We start from the raw sequence: 25,840 nt of genomic DNA, 5'->3' as shown, positions 1-25,840 counted from the left end.
AATTTAGCCAAAGGGCATTAGGTGCTCTGGCAGCCATTGGCGAGGGTTTTCCAGTGATGCAGGCTTACACCGTGCAACAGCTGCAATGACACAAACTCTAGCCGTCAGGCCTCATCTTATTCCCGTCGCGTTGGAGTGTAAGGCTGCAGCGGCATCCTAGCGCTGGAATACACCCACCATTGACTGTTAGAGCACCTCACAGGCATGCTCCATTTGAAAGTGTCTTATTCAGCATCACCTGTTCTGCAGGTACCCATACCCCAGAGGCAGACCACCGCTTGCCAACAGGAGTATCAGTACTTTCTTTACACAAGGAGAAGCTCTGGTACTTCGAGAAAACTGAGACCATACTGAGTACCGTTAAGTAACGGACCATTTAAAGCACTGGCTGGAGGGAATGTGGCGTACCTCATGTGACATGACCAGCAGCACAGAGGAAAAGGTCTCTGGGCGCCACAGTTAGCTGGAGATTTGGGCCTCTGCATCTGTAGTTGCAGTTGGCCCTCCACTGTTCTTTGGGAGCACCACTATGGGTTGTCGCAGTAGCTACAATTGCTACCGCTGTCCTTTTCTTTGCCTAGGGTCCCAGCTGTTGTAGCCAACACGGTCCGTCGTTGCAACCTTGTAGTTGTGCCACACTGGGGCTCCAGCAGTCTGCAGAGGAGCCCGATCTTGGTAGAGGTCCTTCCCCTACCAGAGTCCACTGTTCCAGAGTCTGTGTGTGCAGGAATAGCTTTGGCATGACGGCAGCTCTGGGTTGTTCTGTTGAACAACTTTCTTGGTCTCAGACCTGGCTCCCATCCCCTTGCTATATTGGCTTTTACGCCAAATGTTTCTATTAATGCCATCTGTGCTCTGGTTACAAGCTCATCCACTTACTTTTTCACATTGCAGTGTTGTGTAGCTTTCCAGTCACAAAATGAGGTTTTAGTTGATTGGATGGCTATTAAATGTTTGTTTTGCTCTACTGATCAGACCCACCTCCCCTGATGGGAGTCAGCGCCATATTATCTATGCATTGTGTTATAGTTGAATAAGTACACCCGGCAAAAGAAGCTGGTTGCTTACCTATCACAATATTGTTGCAGCTTTCACCTCTTTGAGATTCTTATGTGGCCACACTTCCTGGCGAAAGAGAGGTGTTATTGCTGATTTGGAAGCATAGGTTTCTTGAGATATCAAAAATAGAGTGATAGTGGAAGGGATGTATTGACATTTTTGTCTTAAGGTCAGTATCACAGTAAATCATAGTGACTCCTCCTATGGTCGACAGTCAAAGTTAAAACTTTAAAGTTAAGGATTCTGTTCTGAATACAACAACTAGATGGTTGAATAATGCATCACTTGCAAATCTAAAAGATGTGCAAGCTGCACAACTTTTAATACAGGTAAATAGCTGCTTTCTTTCTTGGGACAGTTATCAATTTGGAAGAAGGGAACTTAAATGTAGAAAGAAAGGGCACATCTATGGTAGTCAAAGGTTTAAAACTGTGTAAAGTGAAATTAAAAAAAAAAAAACCTTTTCATGTTTGTTTTGTAAAATATCCTTAATGGTGTTATACTTTCATTACAGGACATTGCTCTGATTTTGCCAGGTTCTCTTGATGGGCCAATTTCAGAACAGGACCAGCTGTCAAACTCTCTACCAAGTCGGGAACTGATGCCTTCCATCTGTGACTCCCTGATGGAGACAGTGTCTAACAGCGAGAGCAGCTTTTCCGCTTTGCTCACGTGCATTCGAACAATGATGTTCTTATCTGAACATGACTATGGCTTCTACCATATAAAAAGGTACGGATTTTGAAAATGTGTGCATTTTCAATGCATTGTATTAGATTAGAGCTATTATTAACTGTTCTTGGAAAATGGTTAGGCCTTTATAGTTTATTATATGTGTCATGTAGGAAGTTGGCTCTGTATGCACTATTTCAAAGTAAGGAATAGTATGCACAGAGTCCAAGGGTTCCCCTTAGAGGTAAGATAGTGGCAAAAAGAGATAATACTAATGCTCTATTTTTGTGATAGTGTGGTCGAGCAGTAGGCTTATCAAAGGAGTAGTGTTAAGCATTTATTGTACATACACAAGCAATAAATGAGGAACACACACTCAGAGACAATTCCAGGCCAACAGGTTTTTGTATAGAAAAATATCTTTTCTTAGTTTATTTTAAGAACCACAGGTTCAAATTTTACATGTAATACTTCAAATGAAAGGTATTGCAGGTAAGTACTTTAAGAACTTTGAATAATCACAATAGCATATATACTTTTCAAATAAATCACATATATCTATTTTAAAACTAGACAGTGCAATTTTGACAGTTCCTAGGGGGAGTAAGAGTTTGTTAGTTCTTGCAGGTAAGTAAACCACCTACGGGGTTCAAGTTTGGGTCCAAGGTAGCCCACCGTTGGGGGTTCAGAGCAACCCCAAAGTTACCACACCAGCAGCTCAGGGCCGGTCAGGTGCAGAGTTCAAAGTGGTGCCCAAAACGCATAAGCTTCAATGGAGGTAAGGGGGTGCCCCGGTTCCAGTCTGCCAGCAGGTAAGTACCCCCGTCTTCGGAGGGCAGACCAGGGGGGTTTTGTAGGGCACCGGGGGGGGGACACAAGCTAGCACAGAAAGTACACCCTCAGCAGCACGGGGGCAGCTGGGTGCAGTGTGCAAACACACGTCGGGTTTCCAATGGAAATCAATGGGAGACCAAGGGGTCTCTTCAGCGATGCAGGCAAGGGGGGGGGGTTCCTCAGGGTAGCCACCACCTGGGCAAGGGAGAGGGCCTCTTGGGGGTCACTCCTGCACTGGAGTTCCGATCTTTCAGGTCCTGGGGGCTGCGGGTGCAGAGTCTTTACCAGGCGTCGGGATCTGGGAGTCAGGCAGTCGCGGTCAGGGGGAGCCTCGGGATTCCCTCTGCAGGCGTCGCTGTGGGGGCTCAAGGGGGGCAACTCTGGCTACTCACAGTCTCGTAGTCGCCGGGGAGTCCTCCCTGAAGTGTTGTTTCTCCACAAGTCGAGCCGGGGGCATCGGGTGCAGAGTAGCAAGTCTCACGCTTCCGGCGGGAAATGCAGTTGTCTTGAAGTTGCTTCTTTGGAAACAAAGTTGCAGTCTTGGGTGAACAGAGCCCCTGTCCTTGGGAGTTTCTTGGTCCTTCTAGAGCAGGGCAGTCCTCTGAGGATTCAGGGGTCGCTGGTCCTGGGGAGAGCGTCGCTGGAGCAGTTTCTTTAGAAGGGGGAAGACAGGCCGGTGGAGCTGGGGCCAAAGCAGTTGGTGTCCCCGTCTTCTCTGAGGGTTTTTCAGCTTAGCAGTCCTCTTCTTCTTAGGTTGCAGGAATCTGAGTTCCTAGGTTCAGGGGAGCCCCTAAATACAGAGTTTAGGGGTGTGTTTAGGTCAGGGAGGGCAGTAGCCAATGGCTACTAGCCCTGAGGGTGGCTACACCCTCTTTGTGCCTCCTCCCAGGGGGATGGGGTCACATTCCTACCCCTATTGGGGGGGATCCTCCATCTGCAAGATGGAGGATTCCTAAAAGTCAGTCACTTCAGCTCAGGTTGCCTTAGGGGCTGTCCTGACTGGTCAATGACTCCTCCTTGTTTTTCTCATTATCTCCTCTGGCCTTGCCGCCAAAAGTGGGGCCGTGGCCGGAGGGGGCGGGCAACTCCACTAGCTGGAATGCCCTGTGGTTCTGTAACAAAGGTGGTGAGCCTTTGAGGCTCACCGCCAGGTGTTACAGCTCCTGCAAGGGGGAGGTGATAAGCATCTCCACCCAGTGCAGGCTTTGTTACTAGCCACAGAGTGACAAAGGCACTCCCCATGTGGCCAGCAACATGTCTCGAGTGTGGCAGGCTGCTAAAACCAGTCAGCCTACACGGGTAGTTGGTTAAGGTTTCAGGGGGCACATCTAAGGTGCCCTCTGGGGTGTATGTTACAATAAAATGTACACTGGCATCAGTGTGCATTTATTGTGCTGAGAAGTTTGATACCAAACTTCCCAGTTTTCAGTGTAGCCATTATAGTGCTGTGGAGTTCGTGTTTGACAGACTCCCAGACCATATACTCGTATGGCTACCCTGCACTTACAATGTCTAAGGTTTTGCTTAGACACTGTAGGGGCACAGTGGTCATGCACTGGTGCCCTCACCTATGGTATAGTGCACCCTGCCTTAGGGCTGTAAGGCCTGCTAGAGGGGTGACTTATCTATACTGCATAGGCAGTGTGAGGTTGGCATGGCACCCTGAGGGGAGTGCCATGTCGACTTACTCGTTTTGTCCTCACCAGCACACACAAGCTGGCAAGCAGTGTGTCTGTGCTGAGTGAGGGGTCCCCAGGGTGGCATAAGATATGCTGCAGTCCTTAGAGACCTTCCCTGGCATCATGGCCCTTGGTACCAGGGGTACCAGTTACAAGGGATTTACCTGGATGCCAGGGTGTGCCAATTGTGTAAGCAAAAGTACAGGTTAGGGAAAGAACACAAATAAATGTCATTTTATAAACTCCCAAAAATAGTGACCAAAAGCCCCATTCTGTTTGGTCCAGCTCCTTCTTCAGGTTTTTTTTTTTTTATGTTGTCTCTTCCCATGGAAAAGATTTACACCGATAAAGAATCTATGAGCATCACTCATCCTGTCAAAAAAAAAGTATTGAAAGGTGTTGTCTGAGTGCGTCATGAGTGCATGTCCAAATCCTTCCATTTAATCCATTGGATGTAGCATTTAGGGATTCTCATAGTTTGTAGAGTAGCTTTTTGGCGAAGCCTAATGTTGAAGATTTAGCTTTTGTTTATTTTTCCTTTACTGCTACATATTTGTAAAAAGGCACACTTCTATAAGGGGAAAACAGGACAAGAACTTCAACAGCGCTTCGTGCCCCCTAAATACAGAGACATATGGCATATATGTAATGGCCTGCTGCCCGTCCTGTATGAATTACACATATGATATTACCATGATTCATTTTTTGTGTCTGCTGCATAGTTAAGAATTCAGAGCATGTCCTGTTCAAGCTATGTGTGAGAGACATGGAGTAATAGGTTCTGGCCTGCTTTGCCTATGATGTCATCTGTGAGGTAAGAATCGGGGAGATGGAGCTTCTGACCGAAATTTTCATCTACAATTTCAGTAGTTTTTCATGTTAAAATAATGTCCTTTAATTTTTTTCAGTACATTTCTCAGTTGTGTAATATACGTTATCTTTCAGAGGCTCTCCATTTATTTATAATCATAAGCACTGAATTGTCCCACCCGCACACAGGATCCTGGAGACTTTCAGTTTGCATTTCCCCCATGGAAAACTATAAAAGTTACTTCAACTACCACAATGCACAAGCACTTATGGTAGAACAAAGACCAGCATGATATAAAGAAAAAAAAAACACTGCCCACTCACTTTTGCTGCCTTGCCTTCCACCACTTGCAGCATTTGCTACAGTTAGCAGCGCCCGCTCCTTCATGGAGAAGCTGAAAACCGAAAACATTTCAACAAGGGGGGACTATGCACCTTAATTGATGGGCAGTCAAATAAGCATCCAAGGTCCATAATTAAGCAAGTCACTGGATATCTCTTTCTCTATCGCTCTCGATCTGTTGAGTTTTAATGCTTCCGTGCCTCGCATGCAATGAATAAGTATTAAACATTGAAATTCAGCAGCTCACACGGAAGTAGTCATTTCTTTTGGATAAAATAAATTATATATATTTATGTTCGATGGCATGTGTAGCTGCAGATACACATGCTGTGCACAGTCCGCCATCTGGTGTTGGGCTCGGAGTGTTACAAGTTGTTTTTCTTCGAAGAAGTCTTTTCGAGTCACGAGACCGAGGGACTCCTCCCATTTCGACTCCATTGCGCATGGGCGTCTACTCCATCTTAGATTGTTTTTTTTCCGCCATCGGGTTCGGACCTGTTCCTTTTCGCTCCGTGTTTCGGGTCGGAAAGTTAGTTAGAATCTCGGAAAAAAACGTTGGTATTGTTTGCGTTCGGTATCGGGTTAGTTAGAACAAATCAACACCGAATTCAGAAGAGCTCCGGTGGCCCTTCGGGGTTTTTTCGATCCCCCGTCGGGGCCTGGTCGGCCCGGCCACACGTGACTACAAGGCTGATGGAACGGACCCCATTCCGCTTCTGCCCAAAATGCCATAACAAGTATCCGTATACGGATCAGCATCTGGTCTGTAACTTGTGATTGTCTCCCGAGCACAAGGAAGATACTTGTGAAGCCTGTCGAGCGTTTCGGTCGAGAAAGGCATTAAGAGACCGAAGAGCCAGAAGACTGCAAATGGCGTCGACGCCGACAGGACAAGAGCGTTTCGAGGAGGAAGAAGAAGCTTTCTCCATCCACGAGTCGGACTCGGAAGAGCTCGAGGCCGAAGAAACGCCAAAAACCGTCAGTAAGACGTCGAAACATAAGACTCACGAGAAGTCAACAAAAGCCCAGGGGACGCCACCGCCAACAGGTCATGGCTTAACCCGAAAAATAGGTGACCGATCATCGGCACCGAAAAAGGGCACGCTTGTGGCGAAGTCACCCGACTCAGGTCGAGATACCGCCACCCAGCAACCTTGGACCCGAGACAGCGGCTCCGAAAAAATTCGGCACTGAGACAGCGGCACCGAAGAAGTTCGGCACCGAGAGACCACGCCGAAAATAAAAAAGGTTTCTTCAGAGCCTAAAAAGACATCCGAAAAAGTTTCGGTTCCGAAACATCCAACCTCGGATCGAAAACAGGTTCCTACACAGAGGAACAAGGATTAACCTCCCAAATGCAAAAGCATAAATTCGGAGAGGAACTTGAAGCTGTAGAGCCAGACTATACACAAAGAAGGCTCCACATTCATGAGGACACAGGGACCACTCTTCCCCCAATTAAAATAAAAAGAAAACTTGCCTTTCAACAAAAGGACAAGCAGCCACAGGCAAAAGTGGCAAGGAAAACAACTCCACCACCGTCTCCACCACCATCAATACACGCATCACCAGTAACAACTCCACCACTGATGCACTCCCCAGCTCACACTACAATGCGTCAGGATGATCCCGATGCATGGGACCTTTACGACGCTCCAGTATCAGACAACAGCCCAGACTCGTACCCTGCAAGGCCGTCGCCACCTGAGGACAGTACATCTTACACACAGGTGGTCGCAAGGGCAGCTGCTTTTCACAACGTCACCTTACATTCCGAACCAATTGAGGATGGCTTTTTGTTTAACACCCTATCCTCCACCCATAGCCAGTACCAAAGCCTACCTATGCTCCCAGGAATGCTAAAACATTCCAAACAAATCTTTCAAGATCCAGTTAAAGGCAGAGCCATAACTCCAAGGGTGGAGAAAAAATACAAGCCACCGCCAACAGATCCAGTTAATATTACAACGCAATTGACACCGGACTCAGTAGTTGTCGGGGCAGCTCGTAAGAGAGCGAACTCTCAAACCTCAGGGGACGCACCACCTCCAGACAAGGAAAGTCGCAAGTTTGATGCTGCGGGCAAAAGGGTGGCAGCACAAGCAGCAAATCAATGGCGCATTGGCAATTCACAAGCACTTTTGGCAAGATATGATAGAGCTCATTGGGATGAGATGCAGCATTTCATAGAACACTTACCCAAAGAGTTCCAGAAAAGGGCGCAACAGGTGGTGGAAGAAGGACAAAGTATCTCAAATAATCAGATACGGTCTTCAATGGATGCAGCAGATACGGCTGCAAGGACAGTAAACACTGCAATAACAATAAGAAGGCACGCATGGCTGCGTACTTCGGGGTTCAAGCCGGAAATTCAACAAGCCGTGCTAAATATGCCCTTTAATGAACAGCAGTTGTTTGGGCCGGAAGTCGACACTGCTATTGAGAAACTCAAGAAAGACACTGATACAGCCAAAGCCATGGGCGCACTCTACTCCCCGCAGAGCAGAGGCACTTTTTGCAAAACACCTTTTAGGGGAGGGTTTCGAGGTCAACCAACAGAAACCACAACATCACAAGCAAGGCCCACTTACCAGAGCCAATATCAGCGGGGAGGTTTTCGGGGGCAATATAGAGGGGGCCAATTCCAGAAGAATAGGGGAAAGTTCCAAAGCCCCAAAACTCCTCAAAATAAACAGTGACTTACAAGTCACACAACCCCATCACATAACACCTGTGGGGGGGAGACTAAGCCAATTTTACAAACATTGGGAGGAAATAACAACAGACACTTGGGTCTTGGCAATTATCTAGCATGGTTATTGCATAGAATTTCTCAAATTCCCTCCAAACGTCCCACCGAAAACACACAGTATGTCAAAACAACATATAGACCTTCTAGGACTAGAAGTTCAAGCATTGCTACAAAAAGAAGCAATAGAATTAGTACCAAAACTACAGAGAAACACAGGAGTTTACTCACTGTACTTTCTGATACCCAAAAAGGACGGCAGTCTGAGACCAATACTAGATCTCAGAACACTAAATACCTACATCAAATCAGACCACTTTCACATGGTTACATTACAAGACGTAATCCCACTGCTCAAACAACAAGACTACATGACAACACTAGACCTAAAGGATGCGTATTTCCATATACCAATACATCCTTCACACAGAAAATACCTAAGGTTCGTATTCCAAGGAATACATTACCAATTCAAAGTGTTGCCATTCGGAATAACAACTGCGCCAAGAGTTTTTACAAAATGCCTGGCAGTAGTAGCTGCACATATCAGAAGGCAACAAATACATGTGTTCCCGTACTTAGACGACTGGTTAATCAAAACCAACACGCTAAAACAGTGTTCACAGCACACAAAATATGTCATACAAATCCTCCACAAAATAGGTTTCTCAATCAACTACTCAAAGTCACACCTTATGCCGTGTCAAACACAGCAATACTTAGGAGCGACAATCAACACAGCAAAGGGGATTGCCACTCCAAGTCCACAAAGGGTTCAAACATTTCACAATGTAATACAGGCCATGTATCCAAAACAAAGGATACAAGTCAAAATGGTAATGAAACTGCTAGGCATGATGTCTTCATGCATAGCCATTGTCCCAAACGCAAGGTTGCACATGCGGCCCTTACAACAGTGCCTAGCATCACAATGGTCACAAGCACAGGGTCAGCTTCTAGATCTGGTGTTGATAGACCGCCAAACATACATCTCGCTTCTATGGTGGAACAGTATAAATTTAAACCAAGGGCGGCCTTTCCAAGACCCAGTGCCACAATACGTCATAACGACAGATGCTTCCATGACAGGGTGGGGAGCACACCTCAATCAACACAGCATCCAAGGACAATGGGACATACATCAAAGACAGTTTCACATAAATCACTTAGAGCTGTTAGCGGTATTTCTAGCGCTGAAAGCATTTCAGCCCATAATAACCCACAGATACATTCTGGTCAAAACAGACAACATGACAACAATGTATTACTTAAACAAACAGGGAGGGACGCACTCAACACAGTTGTGTCTCCTTACACAAAAAATATGGCATTGGGCGATTCACAACCACATTTGCCTAATAGCACAATTTATTCCAGGGATTCAGAACCAGTTAGCAGACAATCTCTCTCGGGATCACCAACAAATCCACGAATGGGAGATTCACCCCCAAATACTAAACACTTACTTTCAAATTTGGGGAACACCTCAAATAGATCTATTTGCAACAAAGGAAAACTCAAAATGCCAAAACTTCGCATCCAGGTACCCACAGGATCAATCCTAAGGCAATGCTCTATGGATGAACTGGTCAGGGATATTTGCGTACGCTTTCCCCCTCTCCCGCTCCTTCCATATCTAGTAAACAGGTTGAGTCAAAACAAACAAAAACTCATACTAATAGCACCAACATGGGCGAGGCAACCTTGGTACACAACACTACTAGATCTTTCAGTAGTACCTCATGTCAAACTACCCAACAGACCAGATCTGTTAACACAACACAAACAACAGATCAGACATCCAAATCCAGCATCTCTGAATCTAGCAATTTGGCTCCTGAAATCCTAGAATTCGGACACTTAGACCTCACACAAGAATGTATGGAGGTCATAAGACAAGCTAGGAGACCTACCACTAGACACTGCTATGCAAATAAGTGGAAAAGATTTGTTTATTACTGCCATAATAATCAAATCCAGCCATTACATGCATCTCCAAAAGATATAGTAGGATATTTACTACATTTACAAAAGTCAAATCTAGCTTTCTCTTCCATAAAGATACATCTTACCGCAATATCAGCTTACCTGCAAATTACTCTTTCAACTTCATTATTTAGAATACCAGTCATAAAAGCGTTTATGGAAGGCCTAAAAAGAATTATACCACCAAGAACACCACCTGTTCCTTCATGGAACCTCAACATTGTCTTAACACGACTCATGGGTCCACCATTTGAACCCATGCATTCTTGTGAAATGCAATACTTAACGTGGAAAGTTGCGTTTTTAATTGCCATCACATCTCTAAGAAGAGTGAGTGAAATTCAAGCTTTTACCATACAAGAACCATTTATTCAAATACACAAAAATAAAATAGTCCTACGAACAAATCCAAAATTTTTACCAAAGGTAATCTCACCGTTCCACTTGAATCAAACGGTAGAATTACCAGTGTTCTTCCCACAGCCAGATTCTGTAGCTGAAAGAACACTACATACATTAGACATCAAAAGAGCGCTAATGTACTACATTGACAGAACAAAACTAATTCGAAAAACAAAACAACTATTTATTGCTTTTCAAAAACCTCATACAGGAAACCCAATTTCTAAACAAGGCATTGCTAGATGGATAGTTAAGTGCATTCAAACCTGCTATATTAAAGCAAAGAGAGAGCTGCCTATTACACCTAAGGCACACTCAACCAGAAAGAAAGGTGCTACCATGGCCTTTCTAGGAAATATTCCAATGAACGAAATATGTAAGGCAGCAACATGGTCTACGCCTCATACATTTACCAAGCACTACTGTGTGGATGTGTTAACTGCACAACAGGCCACAGTAGGTCAAGCTGTACTAAGAACGTTATTTCAAACTACTTCAACTCCTACAGGCTGAACCACCGCTTTTGTGGAGATAACTGCTTACTAGTCTATGCACAGCATGTGTATCTGCAGCTACACATGCCATCGAACGGAAAATGTCACTTACCCAGTGTACATCTGTTCGTGGCATTAGTCGCTGCAGATTCACATGCGCCCACCCGCCTCCCCGGCAGCCTGTAGCCGTTTAGAAGTAGATCTTGAACATTTGTACATTTGTAAAAATATTACTTTAAGCTTTATTATATACATACGTATTCACTCCATTGCATGGGCACTATTACTAGCATACACAACTCCTACCTCACCCTCTGCGGGGAAAACAATCTAAGATGGAGTCGACGCCCATGCGCAATGGAGTCGAAATGGGAGGAGTCCCTCGGTCTCATGACTCGAAAAGACTTCTTCAAAGAAAAACAACTTGTAACACTCCGAGCCCAACACCAGATGGCGGACTGTGCACATGTGTAGCTGCAGATACATATGCTGTGCATTATCCTGCCATCTAGTGTTGGGCTCAGAGTGTTACAAGTTGTTTTTCTTCAAAGAAGTCTTTTCGAGTCACGAGACCTAGGGACTCCTCCCCTTTCGGCTCCATTGCGCATGGGCGTCAACTCCATCTTAGATTGTTTTCTTTCCGCCATCGGGTTCGGACGTGTTCCTCTTCGTTCCGTGTTTCGGTTTGGAAAAGATAGTTATCAATCGGAAAATTAGTCTGTATTGTTTGCGATCGGTATCGGGTTAGTGATAGCACATCGACACCGAAGAAAAAAAGAGCTCCGGTAGCCCTTCGGGGCTTCCACTCCTTGACGGGGCCTGGTCGGCCCGACCGCTTGCATCTTCAAAGCTCATGGAACGGACCCCATTCCGCTTCTGCCCCAGATGGCATGCGAAGTATCCTTATACAGACCAACGTTTGGTCTGTAATCTGTGTTTGTCCCCCGAACACAAAGAGGATATGTGCGAGGCCTGTCGGGCATTTCGGTCCAAGAAGACGCTGCGCGACCGGAGAGCTCGAAGGCTTCAAATGGCGTCGACACCGGCCGGACACCCCGATGTCGAAGAAAAGGAGACATTCTCCATCCCAGATTCGGACTCGGACGAGCCCCAGAGTGAGCAGCCGACGAGGCAACAAACCGTGCGTAAAACAGCCCCGTCAAAAACTCACTCGAAAATCATCAAGACCCAGGGGACGCCACTGCCGACAGGCCATGGCTTTACCCGAAAGCACGGTGACCAAGCATCGGCACCGACAAAGGGCTCACAGCAGCCGAAGACATCCGACTCCGGTCGAGATACCGGCTCAGAATATACTCGGCACCGAGATACCGGCTCCGACCAAACTCTGCACCTAGAAATCGGCACCCCAAAATCTAAAAAGGTTTCTTCAGAGCCGAAAAAGACTGCTGAAAAGGTTTCGGTGCCGAAACACCCAGCCTCGGAGCCGAAACAAAGCTCCTATACGGAGGAACAGGGCCTTTCCTCACAACTACAAGGCCACAAGTTTGGACAAGAACTAGAGATGGGAGAGCCAGACCATACCCAGAGGAGGCTCCATATACAAAAAGACACGGGGAAAATAAAAACTCTTCCCCCAATTAAAATGAAGCGGAAGCTCGCATTCCATGAAACAGAAATGCAGCCCAAAGCAAAGGTGGCTAAAGAAAAAACACCACCACAGTTTTCTCCACAGCCATCACCACCACCCTCACCACATCTGTCCCCAATAGCAACACCCCCAATGATGCAGTCACCAACGCACACAGGGATGAGCCGAGATGACCCAGATGCATGGGATCTGTACGATGCACCAGCCTGATAATAGTCCAGACTGCTACCCGGCAAGACCATCACTGCCAGAGGACAGTACTGCTTTTATGCAGGTGGTTTCCAGGGAAGCTAATTTCCATAACGTAGCATTACATTCGGAACCTATAGAAGATGACTTTTTGTTCAATACTCTGTCATCAACACATAGCCAATACCAATGTTTGCCAATGTTACCAGGCATGTTAAAACACGCCAAACAGGTGTTTCAAGACCCGGTCAAGAGCAGAGCCATCACACCTAGGGTGGAGAAGAAATATAAACCTCCCCCTACGGACCCTGTTTACATTACGCAACAACTAACTCCTGATTCAGTGGTAGTAGGAGCGGCCCGGAAAAGAGCAAACTCACAAACCTCTGGGGACGCACCACCACCCGACAAAGAAAGTCGGAAATTCGATGCAGCAGGCAAAAGGGTGGCAGCACAGGCAGCCAATCAATGGCGAATTGCCAATTCGCAAGCTCTACTGGCAAGATACGACAGGGCACATTGGGACGAAATGCAACATTTCATTGAACACCTTCCCAAAGAGTTCCAGAAGCGTGTCCAACAGGTTGTAGAGGAGGGCCAAAGTATCTCTAACAACCAAATAAGATCGGCTATGGACTCAGCAGACACAGCCGCCAGAACAGTAAACACAGCGGTCACCATTCGGAGAAACGCGTGGCTACGCACCTCCGGATTTAAGCCAGAGATCCCGCAGGCTGTGCTGAATATGCCTTTCAACGGACAACAGTTGTTTGGGCCGGAGGTGGATACAGCTATAGAAAAACTAAAGAAAGACACTGACAGGGCCAAAGCCATGGGCGCGCTCTACTCCCCACAAAGCAGAGGCACTTTTAGGAAGCCACACTTTAGAGGGGGGTTTCGGGCCCAAACCACAGAAACTTCCACCTCACAGGCCAGCCCCACATACCAGAGCCAATATCAAAGAGGAGGTTTTAGAGGACAGTATAGGGGTGGACAGTTCCCTAAACCAAGAGGGAAATTCCAAAGCTCAAAAACCCCACAAACTAAACAGTGACTCCGAAGTCACAAACCCCAAACACACAACACCTGTGGGGGGGAGACACACATTATTACCAAAATTGGCAAGACATAACTACAGACTCGTGGGTCCTAGCCATTATCCAACATGGTTATTGCATAGAATTTCTACAGTTACCACCAAATGTGCCTCCAAGAGCACACAGCATGTACAAAAAGCACTTGGATCTGTTACAAGTAGAAGTCCAAGCATTGTTACAAAAAGAAGCAATAGAACTAGTACCCAACCATCAAAAAGGAACAGGTGTCTACTCCCTGTATTTCCTAATTCCAAAGAAAGACAAAACTCTGAGACCCATATTAGACCTCAGAACACTGAATCTTTACATCAAATCAGATCACTTTCACATGGTGATACTTCAAGACGTGATTCCCTTGCTCAAAAAACAAGACTACATGTCAACATTAGATCTCAAGGATGCTTACTTCCACATACCCATACATTCTTCCCAAAGAAAATACTTAAGGTTTGTAATCCGAGGCGTGCATTACCAATTCAAAGTGTTACCGTTCGGGATAACAGCACCAAGAGTATTCACAAAATGCCTTGTGGTAGTAGCTGCTCATATCAGGAGACAGCACATACACGTATTCCCTTGCTTAGACGATTGGTTAATAAAAACCAGTACTCAGCAACAGTGTCTTCTACACACAAAATACGTCATACAAACCCTTCACAAGTTAGGGTTCTCTATAAATACCAAAAATCACATCTACAACCGTGTCAAATAAAACCATACTTAGGAGCAACAATCAACTCACAGAAAGGGATTGCCACTTCAAGTCCACAAAGGGTACAAGCATTTCAAAATGTCATACTAAACATGCACCCAGACCAACGCTATCAAGTGAGGTTTGTGATGAAACTTCTAGGCATGATGTCTTCATGCATAGCCATTGTCCCAAACGCAAGACTACACATGCGACCCTTACAACAGTGCCTAGCAACACAATGGGCACAAGCACAGGGTCAACTTCAAGATCTAGTGTTGATAGACTGCCAAACACACTCCTCGCTTCAATGGTGGAATCCTATAAATTTAAACCAAGGGCCGCCATTCCAAGACCCTGTGCCTCAATCCGTGATCACAACAGATGCATTCATGGTAGGGTGGGGAGCACACCTCAACCAACACATCATACAGGGACAATGGGACGTTCAACAAAGCCAACTTCATATATATCATCTAGAACTGCTAGCAGTGTTTCTAGCATTGAAAGCATTTCAACCGTTAATAGCCCACAAACACATTCTTGTCAAAACAGACAACATGACGACAATGTATTACCTAAACAAACAGGGAGGGACACACTCATCACAGCTGTGTCTCTTAGCACAAAAGATTTGGCATTGGGCGATTCACAATCACATTCACCTAATAGCACAGTACATCCCAGGAATTCAAAACCAGTTAGCCGACAATCTCAGTCGAGATCACCAACAAACCCACGAATGGGAAATTCATCCCCAGATACTACAAACTTACTTTCGAAGCTGGGAAACACCACAAATAGACCTATTTGCAACAAAAGAAAATGCAAAATGCCAAAACTTTGCGTGCAGGTATCCACACCCTCACTCCAAGGGCAATGCCTTATGGATGAGTTTGTCAGGGATATTTGCTTACGCTTTTCCCCCTCTCCCACTCCTTCCGTATCTAGTAAACAAATTGAGTCAAAACAAACTCAAACTAATACTAATAGCACCAACTTGGGCTCGCCAACCATGGTACACAACACTACTAGATCTGTCAGTAGTACCTCATATCAAACTACCAAACAGACCAGATCTGTTAACTCAACACAAACAACAGATCAGACACCCAAATCCAGCATGGCTCAATCTAGCAATCTGGCTCCTGAAGTCTTAGAATTTGGACATTTAGACCTTACACAAGAATGTATGGAGGTCATTAAACAAGCTAGGAAACCTATTACAAGGCATTGTAACGCAAATAAATGGAAAAGATTAGTTTATTACTGCCATAATAATCAAATTCAACCACTACATGTGTCCGCAAAAAACATTGTAAGCTACTTATTACATTTACAAAAATCAAAGCTAGCTTTTTCCTTCATTAAAATACATCTCACAGCAATATCTGCCTATCTGCAGATTACACATTCAACATCACTCTTTAGAATCCCAGTCATCAAAGCATTTATGGAGGGTCTAAAGAGAATCATACCCCCGAGAACATCACCATTTCCCTCATGGAACCTCAATATTGTATTAACACGACTCATGGGTCCACCATTTGAACCCATGCACTCTTGTGAGATGCAATACTTAACCTGGAAAGTAGCCTTCCTAATAGCTATCACATCTCTTAGAAGAGTAAGTGAAATACAAGCATTTACTATACAAGAACCCTTTATACAAATACACAAACATAAAGTGGTTCTACGCACAAATCCATAATTTTTACCAAAAGTTATATCACCGTTCCACCTAAACCAAACCGTAGAACTCCCAGTCTTTTTTCCACAACCAGACTCGGTAGCCAAAAGAGCCTTACATACATTAGACATCAAAAGGGCACTAAAGTATTACATTGATAGAACAAAACAATTTTGCAAGGCAAAACAATTGTTTGTAGCCTTCCAAAAACCTCATGCAGGAAATCCAATATCCAAACAGGGCATTGCCAGATGGATAGTGAAATATATTCAAACTTGCTATGTTAAAGCAAAGAGAGACCTGCCTATTACGCCAAAGGCACACTCCACTAGATAGAAAGGCGCCACAATGGCCTTTCTAGGAAATATACTTATGACAGAAATCTGTAAGGCAGCCACATGGTCTACGTCTCATACATACACAATACATTACTATGTAGATGTGTTAACAACACAACAAGCCACGGTAGGACAGACAGTATTACAAACAATATTTCAAACAACCTCAACTCCTACAGGCTAAGCCACCGCTTTTGCTTACTAGTCTATGCACAGCATGTGTATCTGCAGCTACACATGCCATTGAACGGAAAATGTCACTTACCCAGTGTACATCTGTTCATGGCATGAGACGCTGCAGATTCACATGCGCCCTCCCACCTCCCCGGGAGCCTGTAGCCATTATAAGTTGATGAAAATTGTATATTATATGTTAATAAAACTTGTACATTTGTTAATTTGTAAATATATGTTCGATGGCATGTGTAGCTGCAGATACACATGCTGTGCACAGTCCGCCGTCTGGTGTTGGGCTCGGAGTGTTACAAGTTGTTTTTCTTCGAAGAAGTCTTTTCGAGTCACGAGACCGAGGGACTCCTCCCCTTTCGGTTCCATTGCGCATGGGCGTCGACTCCATCTTAGATTGTTTTTTTTCCGCCATCGGGTTCGGACGTGTTCCTTTTCGCTCCGTGTTTCGGGTCGGAAAGTTAGTTAGAATCTCGGAAAAAATCGTCGGTATTGTTTAGTTCGGTATCGGGTTAGTTAGAACAAATCGACACCGAATCTTGAAGAGCTCCGGTGGCCCTTCGGGGTAATTTCGATCCCCCGTCGGGGCCTGGTCGACCCGACCGCGTGAAACTTCAAGACTGATGGAACGGACCCCGTTCCGCTTCTGTCCTAAATGCCATCACAAATATCCGTATACGGATCAGCATCTGGTCTGTAACTTGTGCCTGTCCCCGGAGCACAAGGAGGATACGTGTGAAGCCTGTCGAGCGTTTCGGTCGAGGAAGACGCTCAGAGACCGAAGAGCCAGAAGATTGCAAATGGCGTTCACGCCGACAGGACAACATCGGTTCGAGGACGAAGAGGAAGCGTTCTCCATCCACGAGTCGGATTCGGGGGAATCCGACGCCGAAGACCTAACAACCGTGAGTAAGACGTCGAAAATTAGGACTCATGAAAAGTCCACAAAAGCCCAGGGGACGCCACTGCCAACAGGCCATGGCTTAACCCAAAAACTAGGTGACCGAGCCAAGGCACCGAAAAAGGGCATGCTGGTGTCGAAGTCATCCGACTCCGGTCGTGATACCGCCACACAGCAAACTCGGAGCCGAGACACCGGCTCCGAGACAATTCAGCGCAGAGACAGCGGCACCGAAGATGTTCGGCACCGAGATACCACGCCGAAATCAAAGAAATCTTCTTCGGAGCCTAAAAAGCCTACCGAAAAGGTTTCGGTACCGAAAAAAGCCTCGGAACCGAAAATTAGTTCCTATACAGAGGAACAAGGACTAAACACCCAATTGCATAGATTTGGTGAAGAGCTTCAAACTGTAGAAACTGACTACACTCAAAGGAGGCTTCACATCCAGGAAGACACAGGGAAGATAACCACTCTTCCCCCAATCAGGATGAAAAGGAAACTTGTTTTCCAACAAGGGGACAAGCAACCACAAGCAATGGTGGTAAAGAAAGTAACACCACCACCTTCTCCACCACATTCAACACATGCATCACCGGCGCAAACTCCACCACTAACGCACTCACCAGCTCATACCACAATGAGCCAGGATGATCCCGATGCATGGGACCTCTACGACCCCCCAGTGTCCGACAATAGTCCAGACTCATATCCATCTAAACCGTCACCACCTGAGGACAGTACATCATATGCACAGGTGGTCGCAAGGGCAGCCGAATTTCACAATGTCTCACTACACTCGGAACCTATTGAGGATGACTTTCTCTTTAACACCCTGTCCTCCACCCATAGCCAGTATCAAAGCCTTCCCATGCTCCCAGGAATGCTAAGGCACTCAAAACAAATATTTCAGGAGCCAGTTAAAGGCAGAGCCATAACTCCAAGGGTGGAGAAAAAATATAAGGCACCTCCCACAGACCCAATATTTATTACAACACAACTAACAACGGACTCAGTAGTTGTGGGGGCAGCTCGTAAAAGAGACAACTCTCAGACATCAGGCGACGCACCACCTCCAGACAAGGAGAGCCGCAAATTTGATGCAGCGGGAAAAAGAGTTGCAGCACAAGCAGCAAATCAGTGGCGTATCGCCAACTCGCAAGCACTCTTGGCAAGATACGACAGGGCTCATTGGGATGAAATGCAACATCTCATCGAACACCTTCCCAAGGAGTTCCAAAAAAGAGCGCAACAAGTGGTGGAAGAGGGACAAAGTATCTCGAACAATCAGATACGGTCTTCCATGGATGCAGCCGATACAGCTGCAAGGACAATAAACCCTGCAGTCACAATACGGAGGCACGCTTGGCTGCGCACTTCTGGGTTCAAACCCGAAATCCAACAGGCTGTGCTCAATATGCCGTTTAATGAACAGCAATTGTTTGGGCCGGAGGTAGACACTGCCATTGAAAAACTAAAAAAGGACACCAATACAGCCAAAGCCATGGGCGCACTCTACTCCCCGCAGAGCAGAGGCACATTTCGGAAGACACCTTTTAGGGGAGGGTTTCGGGGTCAACCCACAGAAACCAACACCTCACAGTCAAGACCACCTACCTACCAGGGTCAATATCAAAGGGGAGGTTTTCGGGGACAATATAGAGGAGGCCAATTCCCAAGAAGTCTGGGAAAATTTCAAGGTCCCAAAACCCCTCAAAATAAACAGTGACTCACAAGTCACACAACCCCATCACACAACACCAGTGGGGGGAAGACTAAGCCAATTCTACGAATCTTGGGAAGAAATAACAACAGACACTTGGGTCTTAGCAATTATCCAACATGGCTATTGCATAGAATTTCACAAATTCCCTCCAAACGTCCCACCGAAAACACACAATATATCAAAACAGCATATAGATCTTCTAGGACTAGAAGTTCAAGCATTACTACAAAAGGACGCAATAGAATTAGTACCAAGCCGACAGAAAAACACAGGAGTTTACTCACTGTATTTTCTAATACCAAAGAAGGACAAAACTCTGAGACCAATACTAGATCTCAGAACACTAAATACCTACATCAAATCAGACCACTTTCACATGGTCACATTACAAGACGTTATCCCACTGCTCAAACAGCAAGACTACATGACAACATTAGACCTAAAGGATGCGTATTTCCACATACCGATACATCCTTCCCACAGGAAATACCTAAGGTTCGTATTCAAAGGAATACATTACCAATTCAAAGTGTTGCCATTCGGAATAACAACTGCGCCAAGAGTCTTTACAAAATGCCTGGCAGTAGTAGCTGCACATATCAGAAGGCAGCAGATACACGTGTTCCCTTACTTAGACGACTGGTTAATCAAGACCAACACGCTAACGAGGTGTTCACGTCACACAAAGTATGTCATACAGACCCTTCACAAGCTGGGTTTCTCCATCAACTATGCAAAGTCACACCTTTTGCCGTGTCAAACACAGCAATACTTAGGAGCGACAATCAACACAACAGAAGGGATAGCCACTCCAAGTCCACAAAGGGTTCAAACATTTCACAAGGTGATACGGGCCATGTATCCAACACAAAAGATACAAGCAAAAATGATATTAAAACTCCTAGGCATGATGTCTTCATGCATAGCCATTGTCCCAAACGCAAGATTGCACATGCGGCCCTTACAACAATGCCTAGCATCACAATGGTCACATGCACAGGGTCAACTTCTAGATCTGGTGTTGATAGACCGCCAAACATACATCTCGCTTCTATGGTGGAACAGTACAAATTTAAACAAAGGGCGGCCTTTCCAAGACCCAGTGCCACAATACGTCATAACAACGGATGCTTCCATGACAGGGTGGGGAGCACACCTCAATCAACACAGCATCCAAGGACAATGGGACATACATCAAAGGAAGTTTCACATAAATCACTTAGAACTGTTAGCAGTATTTCTAGCGTTGAAAGCATTTCAACCCATGATAACCCACAAATACATTCTTGTCAAAACAGACAACATGACAACAATGTATTATTTAAACAAACAGGGGGACACACACTCGACACAGTTGTGTCTCCTAACACAAAAAATATGGCATTGGGCAATTCACAACCACATTCGCCTAATAGCACAATTTATTCCAGGGATCCAGAACCAGCTAGCAGACAATCTCTCTCGGGATCACCAACAAGTCCACGAATGGGAAATTCACCCCCAAATACTGAACACTTACTTTGAAATTTGGGGAACACCTCAAATAGATCTATTTGCAACAAAAGAAAACGCAAAATGCCAAAACTTCGCATCCAGGTTCCCACACCATCAATCCCAAGGCAATGCTCTATGGATGAATTGGTCAGGGATATTTGCGTACGCTTTTCCCCCTCTCCCTCTCCTTCCATATTTAGTAAACAGATTGAGTCAAAACAAACTCAAACTCATACTAATAGCACCAACATGGGCAAGACAACCTTGGTATACAACACTACTAGACCTGTCAGTAGTACCTCATGTCAAGCTACCCAACAGACCAGATCTGTTAACACAACACAAACAACAGATCAGGCATCCAAACCCAGCATCGCTGAATCTAGCAATTTGGCTCCTGAAATCCTAGAATTTGGACACTTAGACCTCACACAAGAGTGTATGGAGGTCATAAAACAAGCTAGAAAACCTTCCACTAGACACTGCTATGCAAATAAATGGAAAAGATTTGTTTGTTACTGCCATAATAATCAAATTCAACCATTGCACGCATCTCCAAAAGATGTAGTAGGATATTTACTACATTTGCAAAAATCAAATCTAGCTTTCTCTTCCATAAAGATACATCTCACCGCAATATCTGCTTACCTGCAGATTACTCATTCAACTTCCCTATTTAGAATACCTGTCATTAAAGTGTTTATGGAAGGCCTAAAGAGAATTGTACCACCAAGGACACCACCTGTTCCTTCATGGAACCTCAACATTGTCTTAACAAGGCTCATGGGTCCACCTTTCGAACCCATGCATCCTTGTGAAATGCAATACTTAACGTGGAAAGTTGCATTTCTCATTGCCATCACATCTCTAAGAAGAGTGAGTGAGATTCAGGCATTTACCATACAAGAACCATGTATTCAAATACACAAGAATAAGGTAGTTCTAAGAACAAATCCAAAATTCTTACCAAAGGTTATCTCACCGTTCCACTTAAATCAAACAGTAGAATGTCCAGTGTTCTTCCCACAGCCAGATTCGGTAGCTGAAAGAGCACTACATACATTAGACATCAAGAGAGCACTAATGTACTACATTGACAGAACAAAACAAATTAGGAAGACAAAACAACTATTTATTGCCTTTCAAAAACCTCATACAGGAAATCCAATTTCAAAACAAGGCATTGCCAGGTGGATAGTTAAGTGTATTCAAACCTGCTATCTTAAAGCAAAGAGAGAGCTGCCTATTACACCAAAGGCACACTCAACCAGAAAGAAAGGGGCTACCATGGCCTTTCTAGGAAATATTCCAATGAACGAAATATGTAAGGCAGCAACATGGTCTACGTCTCATACATTTACCAAGCACTACTGTGTAGATGTGTTAACTGCACAACAAGCCACAGTAGGTCAGGCTGTACTAAGAACATTATTTCAAACTACTTCAACTCCTACAGGCTGAACCACCGCTTTTGGGGAGATAACTGCTTACTAGTCTATGCACAGCATGTGTATCTGCAGCTACACATGCCATCGAACGGAAAATGTCACTTACCCAGTGTACATCTGTTCGTGGCATGAGTCGCTGCAGATTCACATGCGCCCACCCGCCTCCCCGGGAGCCTGTAGCCGTTTAGAAGTAGATCTTAAACAATTGTACATTTGTAAATATATTACTTTAACCTTTATTATGTTCATACGTATTCATTCCATTGCATGGGCACTATGACTAACATACACAACTCCTACCTCACCCTCTGCGGGGAAAACAATCTAAGATGGAGTCGACGCCCATGCGCAATGGAACCGAAAGGGGAGGAGTCCCTCGGTCTCGTGACTCGAAAAGACTTCTTCGAAGAAAAACAACTTGTAACACTCCGAGCCCAACACCAGATGGCAGACTGTGCACAGCATGTGAATCTGCAGCGACTCATGCCACGAACAGATGTACACTGGGTGTAAGTGACATTTTCCATCACTTTAGACACATTATGTACATACATACTTACTCCATTGCATGGGCACCTTTACTATATACACAACTCCTACCTCACCCTCTGCGGGGAAAAAACAATCTAAGATGGAGTCAACGCCCATGCGCAATGGAGCCGAAAGGGGAGGAGTCCCTCGGTCTCGTGACTCGAAAAGACTTCTTCGAAGAAAAACAACTTGTAACACTCCGAGCCCAACACTAGATGGCAGGATAATGCACAGCATGTGAATCTGCAGCGTCTCATGCCACGAACAGATGTACACTGGGTAAGTGACATTTTCCATATATTTCTGCAGGATATGTCTATTTGCAGATTCGTCATTTGTTGAATATCCTCTGGTGCCAGACTGAATCCGGATACTTTCCATAGCTTTCCTATGCCCGTAGACTCCATCTTGGCACTGAAACCAAGGCTGGGACCAAGTCACTAGAACCATCCCAGCACATTGACGTCAGTTCCCTTTTTCCAGTGCCCTTTATCCAGTGCAGCAAGTAGTGATTTCACCACTGAAGAAATAATGTTTGTTGAGGTCTGTCTATGCTACCTTATTTAGAAGTATAATTATAAATAGTGCAACAACTGCGGTGTCATGCACCCCAGAGGCATAAAAGAGCGCTAGCCAAGGTATTTGTGGTCCGCACCAAACGTTTCCCTCTATGCCGATCACGCTTTAACACAAGGACTCCATTGAAATTACTCTTCTCCATCAAAGTCCTTGAAGGGGAAAAGGAGAAAGGAGAAAGCACAAAAAGAAGATGAAGTTAGGCAACAACTTTCCTTGGAGCCATTTGAGGTTGAGAGGTAAGCCACCTCCACACACTGCCTCCAGAGGAGTACTCCTCTGAGCTGGAGTTGGTTGATATCATCCAGTACAGTAAGACCCCTCCTGCAGTGCTACAGAGTCTGGCACCTGCCACAGGGCTTCTTCCAGCACCACCTTTGCCCCGACCATACACAGCGCCAAGTCCATTTTACCTGGACTTTTGTGCAAGGGGGCTGATTTGGCCCTCTTCCTCTATGCGATGATGGAGATGTTCCGACAAGCTACAGTCCTTCCTGGTGCACCTCAGCACTATAGGACCATTTCAAGGATCCGGTGTGGTTCCCACAGGCGGGCCCTTCCCTGGTTCCATTTGACACCACTGTTCTTCAGGGAACACCTCTGGAGCCATTCTAGAATCAAGAACCTCACCGGTGTCCCCTCCAATGGTGCCAATACCAGTGACACACACTTCGGCACCACTTGCTGACCGAGATCCTTCAAAGTTGAACCTTCTCTGAATGAGGTCTAAGAGGTAGGCCCAGAGGATAGTGGTAGATGTCCGATATAGGCAGGAACTCCAGCAGGACATCTCTTCTTGCCAACTGCAGAGACTGTAGACTGTTTTGGGCTCTCATACAAATACCGGAGACAATACCTCACGATATGGGTGACAGAAGTGAGATAACCACCTTGCTGCTACACCCTTCTTCTGATACTGTGGGCTATCTCTTGGGTATAGCCGCTTCTCCTGAAACTACTATGTAGTGTTCCTTAGGACCAGTAACCCCCAGAGTTGGAAGCATTTCACACAGCTGTCCTGAGAAATGCAGCCAATATACTATAATTGCCTCTGCCAGCTGTGAAATCCAGAGCTAACATCTTGCCAGAAGTTATGCAAACAACTGCAACTTCATTGGAGCCCTAGTTGACCATCACCAAGGCAATATTGGATCTGGTAATAACTGTATGGGAAAAGTCTACTACTGCCCCAGCAGGGTATTGCCTGACCAACAGAAGGTACAGGCCAAAGCCTGGAGACCCATCCTGTCTTTCTTTACACTCCTGATCAGAAAGCTTTAGTGGTGCAGCTTCTTCCTACGCGAAGTAGGATCATGGCACTTTCTTTAGATCTCCACCAGAGACACGTTAGGCATGGATACAATGGTGGTAGTGAGCTTGCCAAACCATCTCAAAGACCCTTTTGCAGAAATAGTCAAAGGTGGACAAGTCGCCTCCAGGAACATCATAATGGTAGGCCTTGAAACCATGAATTCTGTGCTTGTTGGTGACCATGCAAAGGCACGTGCAGCATAGGCAACTGAGTTTTATGCCGATGCAAGTCCAGAATGAATATATTTCCTTTAATGGGATGCTTCTCTTTGGATTTAAGGCTTAAACTGCCTAAGAGAAATTCATGGTGTTAAGGGTGACTGCCCACTCTTTGGGTCTGCAGTCACCTACCCGACACTACAGTCAGTTTCTGAAGTATCTGGGCTTCTCAAGAGTATTCAGTTTCTGCATGCATCAGACCACCTAACCAGTCTGGCAACAAAACCATCTGCTTTGTCAGTATAGCGACCAGAGGCAAAAAAAGGGGTAGTCAATCTCAGCAGCCTTGTTCTCCCCGCATCACTTTAGCGTCCACAAGAAGAAGCAAGTGCAGCTAGTTGGACGATAAATCTCCTTCTTTCTGCAGACCTGAAAAACCGTTGCTTCAGAACAGTGAGTTTAACAAATTGGAGCAGGGGTTATTCCCTACCATACATACAAGCTGCTATTCAGTTTGTGCCCCTCCGTCTCTTCAGTCAAAGGGACATCTGCGAATCCAGCAGCAAGAGATGGTAGCCCTATTGCAGAATGGAGCAATGCAGTTGTTCCCAGAGGAGTGAGTTGGGCCGTGGTGCTACTAATGATACTCCCTGGTTCCCAAGAAGGACAACGGTCTTCATCTCATCCAAGGCCTCTGGTCCTTGACCTTTTACTTCCATAAGGAAAAGTTCAAGATGATGCCCCCTGCTCTTGTACTTCTGGCACTGGAGATGGAAGACTGCATGGTGTTCAAGTTGTAGGAGGCTACCCATCTGGCAGTCGCACAAGTAGTACCTGCATTTCATTGTAGGCTCTGCTCACTCCCA

The 25,840-nt window shown here is 45.5% G+C and overlaps 1 protein-coding gene across 2 annotated transcripts in view; it reads left to right on the top strand.

Annotated features, from left to right (window-relative positions):
- The window catches only part of VIRMA (vir like m6A methyltransferase associated), a 627,318-nt gene that overhangs the window by 384,183 nt on the left and 217,295 nt on the right, over positions 1-25,840 (top strand). For both annotated transcript variants that reach the window (XM_069220484.1, XM_069220485.1), the window contains exon 17: positions 1,574-1,791. In XM_069220484.1, coding sequence (XP_069076585.1) covers positions 1,574-1,791 — 218 coding nt within the window. The remainder of the gene's footprint in view (positions 1-1,573; positions 1,792-25,840) is intronic.

Source organism: Pleurodeles waltl, chromosome 2_2 (assembly GCF_031143425.1).
Source record: "Pleurodeles waltl isolate 20211129_DDA chromosome 2_2, aPleWal1.hap1.20221129, whole genome shotgun sequence".
NCBI classification, from domain to species: domain Eukaryota; kingdom Metazoa; phylum Chordata; class Amphibia; order Caudata; family Salamandridae; genus Pleurodeles; species Pleurodeles waltl.
The sequence above is the reverse complement of the archived record's forward strand: the minus strand, read 5'-3'. Positions and strand labels throughout refer to the sequence as shown.